The following is an 18,104-nucleotide window of genomic DNA, read 5'->3' on the forward strand; positions in this document are numbered from 1 at the left end:
CAATACGTGAAGAGAATGTTAATAAATGCGCGAGAGGGAGTACAGCTGCACTAAGCCCTCCTCTCGCACTTTACCCACGCAATCGAAATTGTGACCTAACATGCGGTGAAGCAGTCGAATGCGAAACCCGTATACGCTATTAAACACCATGTATACATACGAAGGCTATTATTTGCGATAATACTACTCACTTCCCTCGTCCTGCGGCCAAAAATACATACGTTCGTGACGAACGAATGCGCACACTATGCAGTACTTTGAAGCGTATACTATACATGATATAGCAAATTTTTAAATAATGATCTCGACATTAAAATAAATATCGCAGTAAAAAGGTATTCTATTTTAATAAAATATTATGTATTATTTTTTTAATGTGATTTCAATATAGCGAAGCAAATTCAAAGATTCGATAATCGAACCAAATAATGTTATTTGGTTTTCAATGTTTATTTAATATGCATGATAATAAAGTATCATCGCATTATAAAGAATATCAGTCTCTTGTCACGTGCCATAATTTATAAAATTAATAAACAAATACTTGGTATATTTAGCATTGAGAATGATATAAATTTAAGCCGCTTTCTTATCCTTGCAAACTTCAACAATTTTTAATTTCAAAAGTAGAGAAAATTTTAAAAAGAATTTTATTCTTAATATTTTTCTTTTCCGTTTGTTTTCTTACATTAAAAATAAAACAAATATGTAAATTGAAAAAATGTAGCATAATTATGAAAACTGTTTTTAGATCTTGATAAAGTAAAATTCTTTTCTTTTTGTATCATACATAAAATTGTAAGAGAAGAATTATCCTCATATCTAGTTCATCTAATCAATATATCTCAAATCTATTATTTCTAGTGTATTACTCTCAAATCTGTATCATTCTCAATGTCGAAATTAATGAAGAAAATCAAACTCACTTGTTTTCCAGCTCGTGGCAATGTCTCCACGTTGGTTCCACCGACGACAGGCGCCTTTTCTGGTGCGCCGTTCTGCTGGCTGACATTTATGTTAGCGTTAACATTGGCGTTAACGTTGTTGGCGTTGTCGGTGACGTTCGTGTTCATGTTCGTCTCGGTAACATCGCCGGTGCCGCCACTGCGCTTTCCGTCCTCGCCCGTCATCCTTCGGCCGTTCTGTCGATTCACCCTCTCGTCGTCGGCACCCTCGCGACCACCGTCGCCGCTGTCCTCACCTCCCCCAACCCCGGTGATACTTCCGCTCGTTAATTTTCAACCTCGGTCCACAGCTCGGAATCCCGATATCTAATGACCGATCCGGCCGATAAGAGAGGAGCAGATCGAAGCGACCATGACGAATGACGTTTAATCAATAACGCGCAATTTATTTCAGCCCCTCGACGTGAGTTTTCGCTTCTCGATACACAAGATTTGAGCTATTAATAGAAGTATCTTAGCTCATTAACAAAAATAATATACAGGATCCTAAGCGTAGTATTGCGAACTATAATAGATCGCGTCTATAATTTGTAAAGTTTATTTTAGATACGATATTATGTTAAATTTTATGAGCTTGTTCCACTTTAACTCTGAATATTAAAAAGTGAGATTTTTTACAGACGATGAAATAAAGTATCAAAAACGCGATCACGGCGGCTATAACCGATTTACTTTGGTTGTTTCTCGAGGAACGCTATTTTTAGTTTCCACGATACGGGTGGTATAACCGTACATGACGAAACGGTCCACGCACATTGTGAGCACCGCCGTCCCTCCCGCTCGCTATTCACCGAAGAATAAGAGTAAAAAACGCGAATCTCGTTCGAAGTACAATTCTGCTAACATCACCAAACAATACAAAGATCCAAGAGTGCGTCTCAAAAATATAGTGTTTAGATTTCTCGACAATACTTTGGACATTTGTGTTTGGAATTTCTTAGGACACTATATATCACAATTTTCTTTCTCCGAAAACAACTTTCGCGTTTTAATAATCATCGTCAAAGGTAGTAACTGTAAAAGTAAAAACCGAGCTTCCTCAACGTTTGGGCGGGAACATGGGGATACCTTTTGCTAGGATCGTGGACGCTCCGATAAAAGCCGAAGGACGAACGGGGAGCGCAAGTCATGCCGACGATAACGGCACTCGTCGTCGCATAATTACGGATATTTGCCGCGGCGAAGCAACGTACGACTACCGCTGGCGACCAACGAGAATTCGAAGAAATGTACGCGAGCGAATAGGGCTTGCACGGTCGACGGTAGAACGACGGGGAAAATCGATTCGAGCGTGTCCGTTCGAGCACTGCGCGCCTCTCAAGCCACGGCGATAAAAGCAGCCGCGCGCGATCGTTCCGGCTTTACGACCGAATATCCGAAGACGAGTCTTAACGCGTAGTTTTCCTCGAAATTTAGAACACATCCTCTGGTCTCTTTTTATCTAAATATGAAGTACACTCCATGTTTCGCTTTAAACAATCTTTTTTATATGTTTAATTCACGTCAGTTTTGTATACTTGTTCCGAAATGGTTAGATAATACATTCATGAGATTTAAGAACAAATTTAGGAGCAAATCTGCAGAATTATTGCATCGTAAAAAGGAAGGAATAAATTTGTGATGCGAATCAAAAGACTATTTCCGATTCGGAGCAACTTATTCGATAATTAGATTATAATGTGGAAAATTTGAGACAACTTCAATAAACAAATATCAAGAGATAAACAAGTTAAACGCGGAAGAAAATTTTCTATAATTTAACTAGAAATTCTGCAAAAATTAGAAAGAATTGTTATAGTAAACATCCCACCTTGCAATTGATACGGCAGAATAAATTGCTCAATGATAATCATTTACGGATTCCGACTCATTAACGATCGCATCAAACCGGTATGGGCGAGATGCTACGAGATTATCGGTGGAAAGTGAGAAAAATTGAGAGGATGCACAAAACGACACCATATCCGCGAACGCGTCCGGAGTTACTAATCTGGGATTCCGTTTATACACATACGCAGGTATATATACATTGTATATATACGTATTAGCGTCAACGGCGCCGGGTCTGGTTTCTCGGTGCGGTATGTTTCGCTTGCGATCGATCTTTCAAAGAACCCTTTTTCCCGTACTTCGACCGAATTTGTCGCGGTTCGATGACGCGCGGCGCCTCGAATCCGCACGATTATTAGACTATTATGTCGAACGCCGAATGTGGAAACGGAGCGGGAGCGAGAGACGCGGATGAAAGAGAACGAAAAAAACAAAGAGGCTGCACTAACCAGAGGGGTTATACGCAGGATTGCGCGCGGCGAATCCTTGAAGTCCACCAGTGTCAAAACCACCGCGCTATTTAACGAGACACTTTTCCCATCGGGCGCTTCCTTCTTCACTTGTCAAATCACACGGCGGCGCGCCGTCATTTTTCGTTGCGTTGTTCTCTCGCGTTCTGCTTCCTCACATCGACCGGCCACCACGGACCGCGCGCGCACACACGTATTCACCGCGATTCTGAATCGCGCTACGAAGAAAGTAATGTAACGCGACCGCCCTCCCTGACACTCTGTATGACTTTGATCACTCGGTCGCTAAAGGCGACGCCTAGAGCCCTCTAGTAAAAGTCTAGATATTATAGATCGAATATGGCAACACTGATGGCAACTTACGAACAACGCATGCCATCTAGCGACATCAATTAAAGTTATTTGCTGAATTCACAATTTTAAAATAACGATAATTTGACTTACGAATTCGATGTACAGCAGCGGAGTTGTTTCAAGTGTTGATCTGTAAAGAAACAAATTATTTATATTAGGGCAGCGCCCAGATAATTGATGCTTCACAAATAATTATTGCGCGCATTCAATTTTAAACTGTAACAGCGATCAAATAATTGATGTTCCGGAAATAAATTTCGGAAATGAATAAATTTTGGAAATGAATAAATTACGAGGAGAAAGACCGCGTTAGCCTTTTTCTGTAACATTTGCTTTAGCAAAACCTACATTTTTTATTATGTCGAAAATAATTGAGCGCATTCAACCTTTTATTTGCAAATAATAAATGATTTACCTCGCGATTTGCTTATCATTGCTCTGCCATTACCCGACACCCTTTGCCTTCTCTCCGCGACATCACTTTTTTTTGTTTCTTCGTAACTGTTCTTTCATGGTACTTTTAATATTAATCGCATTCTCGATGCGTATTTAATCACGTTATGACAATCGTGCAACGTTAAATGACACTTCCAATGTCTATTTTATCGTATGCGACGTAGAAATGTAGGTGCACAGAATTACTCTACGTTCTCTTACTTGCGGCGTCCCGTAATGACGAAGCGAATTACTGAAAATGTTGCGACCAACTTCATGTATCACTTGCAGCGCCGCTGTAACTCGTGGAAAAAAAAAGAACAAAAGGTTAATAAATAAAGTAATAGATGGAAGAGGAGAGTAATTAATACTACTGGCGGATTCTGGGGGGGGAGGGGTTAAAACCCCCCCTTCCAAGTTAAAAAAAAATCAATTTTGCTGGATCCGTTTCAAAAATCTTGGTAAAAAATGCATTAAAGCAGGTCAAAACCCCCTTATTATCGACATCAGGATCCGCTAATGATTAATACAAATATGCTAGATTTAAACCCATATCTCGTATTTGCATATCTTGCTTCATGTAATTTATTAATATTTAACTTTCAATTATATATATATATATATATATATATATATATATATTTTTTTTTATTTAATATTTATAATTCAAAAAATCAACATTTAAATTTTGAGAAAATAAATTAGTATAGAAGAAAGACAATGCTTGCATTAGATATATAAAATAACAACTTTACAAGATGTACACAATATAAATATATTTAATATATACACAATTGTTAGGACATTTTAAGATAAAAAGAAAAGATTATCACAAAAGAAAGATTATCACATAGATTGTCACATAAAACTTCTCACAATTTCTTTATTAGATTTTATTATAAGATAAAAATATGTAAAAGGATATTAATTATAAAATATATGTAAAACTGTTTGTTAAATTTAATTGTTTACAACCCGTATATTATTTAAAAGTAAATATTCCTACAACATATATAAAACCATAAACAAATTTTATTATTCACATAATCGGTTTTAACATTATAAAATATAAAAACCATATGACTCCTAACTGATATATTGATAAAGTAATTGCTAGTGTAAAACACACATTGCAACTTAATAATAGAATTATACCTACATTTTAAAATTGTGATTTCAAATTAAAGCATTAATTAACAATGCAGGAAAATTAACTTCGCTATAATATAGATATCATAATATAACGCATAAAATTATGAATTAAATCTCACAAAATTAAAAATACACAAATCTTAAAAAAGTAATAGCACATGATATCTCATGTATCAAGATACCTTTGGTTTTCAACAATCTTTTAAAAATAAATTATATATGATCAAATGTTTTTAACACTTTTATGTAATCATATGTGTTATTAAATGTATTATGTTGATCGTTTTTCTTTTGTCAGCATCAGTTAACTCTATAATAAATGTTAATAATGAAAATTTAAAGTTTAAATTATCAAGAAATATCATTACAATACTACATCTAATAAACGCTTGCCTTTATTAGATGTGTGAACAAACTACTTTTTAATAAACGACCAAAATATACATCACTTACAAGGTACATCTTGTCTTCAGTTATATAGGATATTAATTATAAATCTAGTTGTGTAATATTGCTTGTGTAATTCTAATGTTTTATATAATATTACAGTTAATAGACAATATAAAAACATCAAGAAAGCATATTAAAAATTTAATTTGATTAATTTAAATATTGATGTAAAACAAAAAGTGTATTCTGTGATGTTTGGATTATAAAATTCATAAAATATTAGTATTACACAAACTATACATAAATACAGTAAAATATGAATATTTTGCATATAAAAATAACGGACTATCTGTATCCTTAGTCGCTAATTTTATGCGCACTTATGGATACATTAATATGCTAACTGTTAAAAGTAAAATCTGATTATATATATTAAATATTATTGTAGCATATATATAATTTCCTGCATCGGTAATTAATTAAATGTAATTGGAAATAAAACAGATATAATTATGTCTAATATTAATTTTTATATTAGTCCGTTTTGTTCATATACAATACTTTTACTTTTTTTATTCATATATAATATATATCAGATTACATTGATTAAACGTTTTTTTTACATAGTTTAGAGAAACTTCAGAGTCCTGAGCCTTTCTTAAACAGTCTGTACATTATCTTCTTTAGACAAAAAATAATATGAATAATTTGTTTACTATTTTCTATTGCAGTAGCTCTTTTTTTTTATTCCTTTCAATTTAGAATGTGTACCATGCTGTATCAAAGTATGGAGTTCTAAACCTGTTCTATTCGAGAATAATTTGCCGCAAAAATGACATGCATTATGCTTATGATTATTCATATGACGTCGGAAAGTTTTAAGTTTCACGAATCTCAAACATATGCTACAAGTTATTAGATTATCGGCTTCTTTCGCATGTATCGTTGATGTATGATAAGAGAGATTTCTTTTCAGCGTATAAGCTTTTTTACATCTATGACAGGGATAGCCGAAACCTAGATGATAACCTTCGTGTAAAATTTTCACTGAAATAGACATCTTTTTATTACAAAATCTACAAAACGAATCATTGTGCTCTCTATGAAAATGATGTAGTCGTGCTTTATCAGTCGTGAATCGTTCGGTGCATTGGTAACAATGATAAGCATTATCAAAATGTTTGACTTTTATATGCTTGTCGTAGTCGCTATAATTATTTAGTATATCTTTACAATAAAAACACACTAATTGTAATGAAAATTCATCGAATGTTTTTCCCTCTTTAACAGTACATTCGTGATTATCGTATGAATTGATCATGTCAAACTCTTCATCACAATATCCACATGCCGATAATGGATCAAATGTACCAACTTTTATTCCATCGTATGAATAATCGAACTCTTTTTTGGTACTTTGACGACGTCTATCTGAAGATCTTAATGCTCTCTTATTTTCCTGATGCATTTCCTGATGTACATCTTGATTTTTATCATTAATCTGGTTGTTTTCTTGAGTTTTGTTTCCTACTGCATCGATTTTGGGCTTCTCAAGAACGTCAAGAACTTCTTGACACATTTCTCTCAAAGTACAGACTTGATCAAAAACTGGTTGTTTCTTCACATTCTTCTTATTCTTATCTTGCTGCTTTGATGAACACTTTTTATCATCTTCTTGCATAACTACTTGTCGCGCTGTATTATTCTTATCAACATCAATTTGTACATCATCTTCGATGTCGATGATCACATCTTCTTCTGTAACCTGTAACTTCAAAATGCTATGATCTTTACTATAATTAGATGATTTGGACGAATCTAATTCTTCTTGTGTAGTCGATGCATCAGTACTTTTGAGAATAGAATTGAACGTGTCAGGTATATTAGATGAAACATCTCCATCGACAGGAATAGATTCTTGGAGTGCATTTTCATTATCATTATCTTTACCAACTATCTCGTAGGAATCATTTCGTTTCTTAATTGTTATGCTAATACCGTTTGTAGAATCTCTATCATCACTCAGCTGTTCTAGTTGATCTTCCTGCATACATAATTTACATTTTTCTTTATGAACAAATAAAGTATGAGGATTTCGAAATGATCTTCCACATATGCAAGTAGTTTCATTGCTATTTCTTCTTCTTCTTGTTCCGTTGTAATGAGCTATTCGATTATCGTCAGAAGTCTTGCTGTTTTGACCTAACAATGTCTTGGACTTGGAATTATTTATATCATTACTAATATTGTTTACAGTGGTATCAGTTGAAGATTTCAATAATTTATATCTCTTATTTAATGGCGAATTAAGATATCTACATTTAAACTTATGAAAATTTTCTTTAGTTTCTCCACGATAAAGATGATTGCGTTTATGTTTGTACAAACTATGAGCAGATGAATACATTCCTAAGCAAATGTCACATTTGTATGATGTAACATTTAAATTAAACTTTTGTTGCGCAGTAGTAGGCATATTACTAACAAATGAACGCTCATTGTCCAACTTCAGTCTTTTGGTAGTATTTAGGTAGAATGATATATTGTGTTGTTTTCTCTTGACTGAAGATGTTTTACTAGTATTTTCTTCATTACGTGTCGTACTAGGAAGTTCACCGGACAATATATTTTTTAATGTAGTTTTCTTATTTTTAGGTAATTTTTTATTTTCAATTATTAACGACGATTCTAACTGTTCCATCATACTTGAAGAACCACCAATTTTGTGATAATGAGTCAAATGTTTTCTTATAGACATTACTTTTTGTTGACATAACGCACAACGAACAAATCGTTTCGATAGAGTAGATTGTTGAGCAATACTTTCCACACTCTTAAGTTTTGTTTCTGCAGTAATCTTTCTATATGAATCTGTGTTATAATCACGTTTTTTCGAATTATCACTTTTTTCGCTAGCGACCGAATTGATATCGTTCAAATTCCTTTTAGGAATTAAAATCTTATTAGCACGTTTATATTTACGTTGTAATGGGAGAATAATTCCATGTATTCTTTCTGAATGTTTTCTTAAGGACCGTCTTTCCAAATATTGTTTACCACATGTTTCACAAGGAAATAACTTCTTTGTTCTTTGAACAGAAAACTTGAAAGGTAATGGCACTATTTTATTTCTCAATGCTCGTTGATGCTTCCTATAGGATATAGGTTGTACAGCTTCATTTGAATGTTCTCCTACTTGTTCCTCTACTTGTTCCTCTACTTGTTCCTCTACTTCTGCCTGCGTTTCCTTCTCTTTTTCATTTTCATTATAATCCTCTTCAATTTTTATTGTTGTTGAGTTGTCAATTTGTACAGTCTTTATTAACTGTAATGTTTCCCAAATTTTATCACATCTTTCTAACAAAACAATTGGATTTTTTATTGTAGGTGTAGTTACCGGAATGTATAATGTTGAGGATTCATCCTGTAAAAAAATATTATTTTTTAATTTTTTTTATTGTAAAAAATTAAATGTTAAAAAAATTTTAAAAACTAGCATAAAATTTACACTACGATTAGATTTTTACAACATAATCTAAGAACAACAGATTAAATTTGGAGTTATTCTTTCATGAAACAAAATGTGAATAAAAAAATGACCTAATTTGAAAAAAAAAGTTAATAATATAACTACAATAATAACAATTTTATCACATCTATTCTCATTTTTTTTTTAAACTATTGAATGGACAGTATTATTCGAATATTATATAATAAATAAAAATATCAACATGTTTTCATCAATGTAATCAATCAATATAGCATGAAAAAAGTGGTAAAGTATGATGAATTGAATTGAACATATACCACATCCGATAAGCATGTGACACAAACATACACAGCACGAAGCACTTTGGAAAAACAATTAACAACTTCAATTTAATCTCAACTTACAAATGTTGAGAAATCCTCGATCGAATTATTTAAATTGGAGCATGGTTCTGGTTTACACTCAATTTCGAAGACGGTGAGAGGAGGCGATGGCAGTGACGCCATGCAACCGTTGTTATCGTTGTCCTCGTGGGCAATTGTTGTATCGTCGGCCATCCCGAAGCAGGATGTGATCTGCGATAAAATATTCTATGTTTCAAATCTTTAACGAACACATTGGCAAGGTTGTTGTTCATAGACTGTGCTAGCGGCCTCGACAAGTCTCAGTGGCTTCTCTATCTGCTAAACCCTGCATGTCCCTTTCTCTGCCCCTCTCAACATGATCACTAAAATGCCTTCTCCGTCTAACGTACTACGATCCCATATTGTTCTCTCTTGTTTGTACACATGTCTCTCATCCTTATTGGATAGGAGAGACTCACTTGTGCTGAGTTTCAACCCGACTCAGCATGGTTACTGGCGACCAGTGCTGGACACAATATTGACCCAAAGAGTACCTGGATTCACTTTAGGCTTATTCCTAAAAAAACTTAAAACTTTATCCTCTTGTTCACTTTGCATGTAATATTAGATAGTAGGTATTAGGTAGTTTAAGTTTTAAAAGGAGTGAAAAATATAGAAACAAAATATACATTAGATACAAGAATATAACAAAATTATTGAAATCAGTAAAATAGGGATGTTCTCCTGAATATGTGAGAACTCTTGCAATCTTATATCTTAATTGTGATATACACATTATGTGTTTTAAGTTGATAAACAACTACAATATGAGGTGTAATAGAATTCCCAAATTTTATTACAAAATATTAAAGATATGTTAGATAATTAAAATTATCATAATTCATTACACTTAATCAACATTAATCGATCCAACTAGTATCTATCTTAAGTCCTTGTCAATCGATGAATTAAAATTGTATACCAACATCGTTTCTAAACATTGATCTGAAGGAAAACCCTATGCTAGAAAGGGACATGATTGAAGGTAATCAACAACATACAATCTGATTCCTAAACACTTCCTATATTAGCATAATGGATATTTTTAATATTTTATATATTTTAATAAGATTTTCAAGAACAATTAGAAACACTTTCATCTTGACTTAATTATATATATATATTTAGATTCTTTAACTAAATAGTTTAACTATTAAATGAATTATATCATTAGACAAATTTTTCATATATTATTAATAATATTCAATAAATAAGTTTCAAAAATTTGCTTTGTAGTTTAAGCTATGCTATGTGAACTGTTAAATAAGTGTATTACTTCGGATTTTCTCTCTTTTTAGATCAAATTAATGTTATAGAGTATTGGGCCCTTACACTTATTGTTCCGCCACTGCGTTCTGATATGATTGGATAGTGTAGACTGAAATCGGACGAGTCCATGTTTATTGGGACATGTTATACATTTTGTGGAATTTTATATTCTACTTTATTTTTACGTATTTTACATGAATGTTTTCGTATTTAGGTTTACCAGAGGTTTTTGCGCAACATGATCTACAATTTATGATTGTTAGAACGCAGTCACCTGTTCCACATAGCATAACCCAAACATGTTCCTACAATATCATAGCTGTACAGGAAACATGGGATTTCTGAAATGCATATAATATCGATGCAATCTACGTTTTACGACACAAATCGATCCTGCATTGATGAGAAATATACATAACTTGCTAGAATTGTTTACCTGAAGCTTTGACGAATCCATTTATCTCGTACGCCGCTGTAGAACCATAACCCGATTTCGCTATCCGATTCCAGATTGACTAATGTTCGTTGCTTTATGTCAGACTCATGCGCACAATAAGAAATCCTTGAGAGATGGAGATGATGCGTGACTAATTAGAAGACTGAAATTTGAGAAGTATAAGAGTCAAAAATTATGGTAAAGCTGCGAACGCGGAGTGTTCTTAACCGCTCTGGACGAGTTCACTTTTGCGTCTGTCGTGCAGCACGCCAAGCTGTCTCGCCTTGTTTCAGGCAACTACGACTAATGCGTAGGGTCCGGAAATTTTTTATTGTAGAAATAGTAAAAGCGGCAAACGTACTTCGCGCTATGATTTTGCTTCTCAATTTAATTCCATCGAAGTAATATACGAAATAAAGTTGGGTAAAACGTGTCTTTATAAGTCTGCTCGGCACTCGGCATTTGTGCCAAAAATCACGTTAAACAAGTTGTAGGATGAGCAATAAATAGCTCTTGTAGCATCCCATTACCGATCTCATACAGTCAACCATTAAAATATGACTCATAGACTTCTAGATGCATGCAAAGCATCTGATTCATATTAAATCTTATATTTTTTACCTAATAATTCTGATTTTACAACAGGTATTTATACCGGAATATGTTCTAAATATCCATGCATAGGATGTGCATTAAGGCTCTTTCTGATTTTATCTCGTATATATAATCCATTTAAAAACATCTAAAATTACAATCATATTAGAATATAATACAAATTGTAATGCAATTATAATAAATAAAATGTTTATGCTCCTATTATGCAATGCTTTAACTGTAAATATTTGGTTCTTGTAGAGTAAATTGCCGTTTCTTCTGGTTTACATTGATAAAATTAAAAAAGATATAGTATTTAATAATAGTTACAATTATAATTAATTATACTTAATATGCAAAAAATATTACATTATTATTATCTTAATCCCGAATTCACAATGTAAAATTTTTGATGCACTCCATGTCAGATAATCCAGATCGGATTGTCCATATTAGAAGAAGAAATAGTTAATCTTTATAAAAAAATAATTATGATAATCGTATTAATATTCATTATAAAATTATCTCAAATCCGCGGAATAATGGCACAATTTCAATATAATTCTTAGTTTGTGATGTATGTGCTATTCTACATTATCAATTCAAAATTACATCTTAAAAATGTGCACGTAAAATAATCTTTCTAATGTTAAAACTGCGGATAAGCGTAACAGTAAAAACCCGTGTAAACTGTATAAATTGTAAATTAAAGGTGCGCAACAGTGCGCAATCAATTGATGGCCCGCTTAAGGCTGGCTGGTTCCACCTACCTGAGTAATCGCGCATAAGCGTATGTAATTTGTGTTCATACGTAACACAACACAATAGCATGATACCGCAACTTCAGGTTCGCAGAATAAGTGATTGTTCATCTTGCTGTATGTCGCGCGCATTGTACCAATATTGAATATAAGTTATATGTCGTGGAAATAACGGAGGTCAACCCATTGAGAGATTAAGATCAGGACGAACAAGGCCGATGCTGTTTGACGATATTATTCGTGCGGATCTAGCTTGATTCTTGATAAAATTGTGACACTAACGAGATTGTCATGCCATGTTACTTCCGCCGGAGGGAATATAAAGCTGCACGCGCTTCCACAATCGCACGCAGAGTAGCATTGTTTGTCCGATCGTAAAATGCGACTATTCGGTGTATTGTTGCTGTTTTTCCTTGTCTGCCAACTAACTACATCGACACCGATTTTTGATAGAGGTGGTGTACAGTGCGGACAGTTGTTTATATTAAATTGATCTAATACAGAGGAAAATAGGAATTAGTACAGGATAGTGCAGGATTGGGATTATCAACATGAAGTTGTTTAAAATGAAGTTGATAAATTAAACATACATAAGTTTTTCAAATTTTTCAAAATAGTGGATTAAAGATTGTTGCTCTGAATTTCTTTAATTATAATAAAATAGATACAATTTCTAATATCACGTAAAACTAAAACTGTGTTGTTAAATTGAGTGTGGATATTAAAGTATTTTACTAAAATTAATTTAATATCTTTAAGTGAAAATCGTGCGATATATGGAACTTACAAGTATTAAACAACATCAATAAGATTTATAATTAATATAAAATATTCAAATCCTTGAGTAAATGTAAAGACTAAAGGTACAGAGACTGAAAAACAGTTCGAAAATAGCAAACTGAAACATGTACACTGTTCAATTGCAGTGTTCTATAACGAATCCTATTATCGTAACATTTCTACACTTTGCTCAATTAAAATATTTATCGCAGATGGTGCAGGTCTTGGTGGACATCGATCAGCCGGATTTGGAGACACGATACGAGATTGGCTCAGAGTACTCAAGAATCGAGTCGTGGAAAAATGGCAAGATTGGTTCGGCAATGATAGTCCAACTCCACGTTTATCACCACAGGATATTTTAAACATCGATAAGACTTTAGAAAGTCGAATATCGAGTTATCCAGGCTTGTTCTTGGATTTGTGTAAGCAATGTTTAGTAATATGAAAGAGAACTTCTAATCAGAATACTTAGTATTTTCTTTCAATTTTTTTATTGCATTATAAAGCTGAAACACATGCCGCCCTGGATGCTAAATCATGTGTTTATGCTTCGCTACGGTACATAATTGAAAGTATTGCAATTTCAATGATTTGCATGATGCGTCATTCGCAAATGTCGTCCAAGATACGCAATTAGCATTGTGTACAGTACCAATTCTGTCGAAGACTTCCACAGTTTCTGCTTTCCGAGCAATTTTTAAATCTTGATTTAACTTTATTTTACAAATTTTTCATAGCTAGCTTATCCTTCGACTCAAATCAAGATTGGGGCGTGCGAATTGGTAACTGGTACCTCATCCGGAAAGTTACAGGGAATGACTACAACTCGGATAGTGATTCGGATGAGTGGGACATGAAACCTTTGTTGTCAAACCTTCCTGTACCTCCAATCTTGGGAATAGATTGGTCTAAAACAAACGTATTTGGGACGCCAGAAGCTCCGCAACCTCCAACGACCACGCCAAGGATTCAATCGACCACGCCAAGGATTCAATCGACCACGCCAAGGATTCAATCGACCACATCACGACCAACGACTGTTATTCCGCTTGAACCAGTCTCAACTTCTACCGAATCAATTGTGACTACTGAATCCACTGTAATTTCTACTGAACCGATTCAACTCACTACCCAGTTTATTGTAACTCCTACAGAACCGATTGTAACTTCTACGGAATCGATTTTAACGCCAACTGAAGAAATTTTAACTTCTAGCGAATCAGTTTTAATAAATAATGAATCAGTTACCGTACCTGCTGAAACAACGTTAATGTCCACTGAGCCAATTTTCATGGAATCAACTGTCCCAACCACTGTGATTTCCACTGAATTGAATGTACCGTTTACTACTATTGCCAGTGAATCAACTGTGATGTCCACTGAAGGAATTGTAAACACTACTACTACCGAGTCACCTGCAACATCCACTGAACTAACTTTACCTGTTTTAAATAAGCGAATAGAAGACAATGAGACTATTGATAAACGTACCACGAGGAAACCTCGTCCAGCATCTGCCGAAGTCATATTTTGATATGTTTCATTTCTTATAGGAAAAGGAATTCGTGTGTGGGATGTAATTCAATATGCTCAATTATCAAATATAATTCTGAAATGAGTCAGTTGTAAACATATGATAATGCAGTAATTAAGAACAACATTGGAAAGGAAATTAGGAAAAAATCGTTTAATTTGGATAATGCTTATTTTTATGCATTAAGGATGATGATGACAAAAGTGTTAATTTTGTATTATTTTTTAAACAATACTTTCATAAAGTATCAAGTAAAGTGCAACAAAAAATTTCCATCAAAAAGATTACACGTTTATTCCGTAAAACTTATCATAATTACAGCTATTTCGTGATAATAACATTTACGTTGATGTTGAATAAACAGCGCTCATCTTCATGATGTCTTGTGTTTTTACTGTAATAAAAAAAAAATTGTGTCCAAACCAATTCAATATTTATCTCTTACTTAAAATCAAACGTGCTCATACCAGAATTACATAATAATATATACACATTGCATAGAGAAGCAAAGCACACCCATATTTTTAATCAATACACAAAGCATAATCTTGTGTAATAACTGTAATGCGTTGATTAAATAAAAAATATTATATCCAACACACATACAATTTAATTCCATATTCAAATAAATCTGTTATTTAAATATTGAAAAATTTCTTTGCACTTTTAATTATATATGAATTTAGAATGTATATGACACAAAATGTAGTTTGCAATAAGATAAAATAATTTTGTTAGTACAATTGTAATTAATTGCAATAAAAGCGTTTAAAGAAAAGAGTTAATCAAATTTGGCAAGCTTTCAATTGTCAGTTTTTCTTTGTAAGAAAACACTTCCATTTATAAAATCTATAATTATTTTTTAAAAAGTTTAATTTTTTAATAATAAAAGTTTAATTTTAAATTGCGTTATTAATTATTTCATAATTTAATTATCAGTGTTAAATAATATATTAATCAAACTTTGAGTTAAATTATCAAATAGCAAAATATATATGCATGAAGATAATTGAACTCTGAGAAACTGCATAATATACAAGCATACACATATATTGATATCCAAATGTAATAATCTTAAAGGCAATCACATTGATTTTCATATATACACACAAATATATGAAATATTAATCATATAAAATATTAGAGTTGTTATTAGCAATTAGTGTTATAAATAAATTAAAACAAAATAACATAATGCTGTCATAAAAGCATTAAAAAATTATCAGCATGCTCATATAATTAATAAAAAACCAAAGTATTTTAAAACTTAAAGATTTGCATGCTGACCCTGATCAAGCATAAAGATACTGCCTCTCCAGAAATTTGTAGTGCAAATGATGATCATTTGTCTACTTCCTTCCCTAGAACGTGAATAATAAGCGTATACCACCGTAGCATGCATAACAGAAAAATGATACAAAAAGTAATTTTATTTTTGAATTTCCCATGACATCATTATTAAATTAATTCATAGTATGCACAGTAAAAAAAATATATTTTTTTTATCAATTTCATTATTTGCTTACATAAAAAAGATGTCATATATTATATACACAATTATTTTAAAAAATCTGATTATAAAAAAACAAAAAATATTTTAAACTATTGAAATTTTAGGAGTCTATTAAATATTTCTTTAAAAAAAAATAAATTTTATCAATAATTACAGTTATTTGTTGTATAATATAAAAAATGTAATTGTTATGTGCATTAAATTGTAAAAAATATTCATTAATGTATCAACTATCTGATTTTACTAAATAATAAATTAAAATTAAAATTACCTGAATGAAAATACAGAAATTCTCATATCACAGATAGAATACATAATTTAAAGCCAATTATAATTTTGACGTAACATTTAAGCCAAAGCCGGTAATTTAAAAGAACTAATTGTTTCATGCATAAAATAAGTTAAATATAGTATTGAGAAGCATGAGTAATAAGAAAGAATGAAGAATTTTTTAATAAAATTATAACATTAACATTCAAGTAATAGAGCAATAAATATATTGTCTTTTGCTGATATAAATATTATATTAGTTTGCCTACCTTCTTAGATGCTGCTCCAACTTTGCTCTTCTTAGTACCTCTGACTTTCTTCATTCTGTTCTTACGTTCTTTACGCTGCTTTCTGGTTTGTTTCTGTTTCTCAAAGAGACCATGCCTTGCTAACCTATATTTAGGTTCAAATTTCTTTGCATAATCCAAAGTATCATAGATAAGCGCAAATCCAGTAGATTTGCCTCCACCAAAATTGGTTTGAAAGCCAAACACAAAGACAACATCTGGGGTTACTTTGTACATTTTGGCTAGCTTCTCACGTATTTCAGTTTTGCGAACTGATGGTTGGCCAGGATGAATTACATCCACAACCTGTAAAGAAAATTTATACACAAAATTGTATATATATCATTATTAATAGCATGTTCAATATGAACTCTTAATTAGACAATAAATATGAAAATTGCAGATATTGCTCATACACTTACCATTTGTTTTCGGCATAGAAGCCGATTAGTCATGAACTTCCTTGTTCTGATAGTAGCTGTACCTTCCGTCTATAATCAAAACATGAGTTAGGTTATTTGTTGACAAATATTTTAAACATATCAAATTAGATCGGAGAATACTACAAATTTTATTAATAAACAATGTGAATTCCAAGTAACAATTTATTAAATTATTATTGCTTTAAAACTTTTCCAAGATTATAAATGTGTATTTAAATTAGGTTATGTCTTGCAGCACATTTGTACTGATTTTGACAACTTCAATTAACATTTTTTAAATGTCATACATATGATATGCACTTTATTAGAAATTATTGTCAAGTATTTAATTAAACACTGCACGTTTTATTCGACGATTAATGTAAAATTTCTCGATATAAATTACGCACCATCCTGCTGAATTATCGTACCGCTTGGGAAAAGAAACGCGTGAGGCTATGTATCGCCATCTACAGTGATGTGTCCTAAAGATTGTGTGCCTGACGTCACATCCGTCACACTTTTTAAAATAGTAAAAATCAAATATTCTCAATTTTCCATTCATTACAATTTAAACAATCTAAAATTATTATTATATCTTAAGAAAATAATTTATCGCAATTGTTTCGTATACATCAATAGATTTATAGATCAATTTATATTTTCTTTACAATTGTTTTTCCAATTTAGAAAAAAATTGCTGAAAAAACCAGTTTGTATTAAAAAATAATAAGATGTTTTTTTT

At 32.2% G+C, this 18,104-nt stretch overlaps 4 protein-coding genes across 30 annotated transcripts in view; 1 reads left to right on the forward strand and 3 right to left on the reverse strand.

Moving 5' to 3' along the window:
* The window catches only part of LOC105672144 (ankyrin-3), an 81,389-nt gene extending 77,831 nt beyond the window's left edge, over positions 1–3,558 (reverse strand). For 7 of the 22 annotated variants that reach the window (XR_010889726.1, XR_010889725.1, XR_010889724.1 and 4 more), the window contains exons 1-2: positions 3,245–3,545; positions 927–1,271 (exon numbers count right to left, since the gene is read on the reverse strand). Coding sequence is in view for 13 of the 22 variants with exons in the window: in XM_067353119.1 (XP_067209220.1) it covers positions 927–1,130 (204 nt within the window). In the remaining 9 variants the exon portion in view is untranslated. Of the gene's footprint in view, positions 1–926; positions 1,272–3,244 lie in introns of all 22 variants that reach the window. The other 15 variants (XR_010889730.1, XR_010889729.1, XR_010889728.1 and 12 more) reach the window with 5 other exon arrangements.
* Positions 3,559–4,815: 1,257 nt separating this feature from the next.
* On the reverse strand, positions 4,816–11,690 carry LOC105672230 (repetitive organellar protein-like). 3 transcript variants are annotated; one of them, XM_012367022.2, is made up of 4 exons: positions 11,557–11,690; positions 11,196–11,358; positions 9,491–9,661; positions 4,816–9,020 (listed from the first exon to the last, which is right to left on the reverse strand). In XM_012367022.2, exons 2-4 carry the CDS (start codon positions 11,214–11,216, stop codon positions 6,312–6,314), a joined length of 2,901 nt encoding a protein of 966 aa, XP_012222445.1. In that variant the 5' UTR covers positions 11,217–11,358; positions 11,557–11,690; the 3' UTR covers positions 4,816–6,311. The 3 variants fall into 3 exon arrangements, with proteins under 3 accessions (XP_012222445.1, XP_012222444.1, XP_067209236.1); XM_012367021.2 differs by lacking the exon at positions 11,557–11,690 and having other exon boundaries at positions 11,196–11,512; XM_067353135.1 differs by lacking the exon at positions 11,557–11,690 and having other exon boundaries at positions 9,491–11,100; positions 11,196–11,512.
* A 969-nt stretch (positions 11,691–12,659) lies between these two features.
* Positions 12,660–15,464, forward strand: LOC105672232 (uncharacterized). 2 transcript variants are annotated; one of them, XM_012367026.2, is made up of 3 exons: positions 12,660–13,005; positions 13,543–13,755; positions 14,140–15,464. In XM_012367026.2, exons 1-3 carry the CDS (start codon positions 12,930–12,932, stop codon positions 14,865–14,867), a joined length of 1,017 nt encoding a protein of 338 aa, XP_012222449.1. In that variant the 5' UTR covers positions 12,660–12,929; the 3' UTR covers positions 14,868–15,464. The 2 variants fall into 2 exon arrangements, with proteins under 2 accessions (XP_012222449.1, XP_012222448.1); XM_012367025.2 differs by having other exon boundaries at positions 12,664–13,005; positions 14,071–15,464.
* On the reverse strand, positions 15,137–17,878 carry RpS24 (ribosomal protein S24). 3 transcript variants are annotated; one of them, XR_001100773.2, is made up of 5 exons: positions 17,770–17,878; positions 17,360–17,428; positions 16,920–17,243; positions 16,155–16,228; positions 15,137–15,261 (listed from the first exon to the last, which is right to left on the reverse strand). XR_001100773.2 is itself a non-coding variant. In XM_012367028.2 (4 exons), exons 1-4 carry the CDS (start codon positions 17,770–17,772, stop codon positions 15,259–15,261), a joined length of 399 nt encoding a protein of 132 aa, XP_012222451.1. In that variant the 5' UTR covers positions 17,773–17,869; the 3' UTR covers positions 15,137–15,258. The 3 variants fall into 3 exon arrangements, 2 of the variants coding, with proteins under 2 accessions (XP_012222451.1, XP_012222450.1); XM_012367028.2 differs by lacking the exon at positions 16,155–16,228 and having other exon boundaries at positions 17,770–17,869; XM_012367027.2 differs by lacking the exon at positions 15,137–15,261 and having other exon boundaries at positions 16,154–17,243; positions 17,770–17,874.
* Positions 17,879–18,104: the final 226 nt, after the last annotated feature.

Source organism: Linepithema humile, chromosome 4 (genome assembly GCF_040581485.1).
Source record: "Linepithema humile isolate Giens D197 chromosome 4, Lhum_UNIL_v1.0, whole genome shotgun sequence".
Taxonomy (NCBI): Eukaryota; Metazoa; Arthropoda; class Insecta; order Hymenoptera; family Formicidae; genus Linepithema; species Linepithema humile.

Bases quoted from the DNA above. Each gene is read 5' to 3' on its own strand.
- LOC105672230 (XM_012367022.2), bottom strand. From the start codon at position 11,216: ATGGATTCGTCAAAGCTTCAG. The intron at 9,662-11,195 runs GTAAACAATTCT...ATTTTATCGCAG, and splicing joins TGGATTCGTCAAAGCTTCAG to ATCACATCCTGCTTCGGGAT. The intron at 9,021-9,490 runs GTAAGTTGAGAT...ATTTTTTTACAG, and splicing joins TCGAGGATTTCTCAACATTT to GATGAATCCTCAACATTATA.
- LOC105672232 (XM_012367025.2), top strand. From the start codon at position 12,930: ATGCGACTATTCGGTGTATTGTTGCTGTTTTTCCTTGTCTGCCAACTA. The intron at 13,006-13,542 runs GTGGTGTACAGT...TATTTATCGCAG, and splicing joins GACACCGATTTTTGATAGAG to ATGGTGCAGGTCTTGGTGGA. The intron at 13,756-14,070 runs GTAAGCAATGTT...AATTTTTCATAG, and splicing joins AGGCTTGTTCTTGGATTTGT to CTAGCTTATCCTTCGACTCA.
- RpS24 (XM_012367027.2), bottom strand. The intron at 17,244-17,359 runs GTAAGTGTATGA...TTTTCTTTACAG, and splicing joins TTCTATGCCGAAAACAAATG to GTTGTGGATGTAATTCATCC.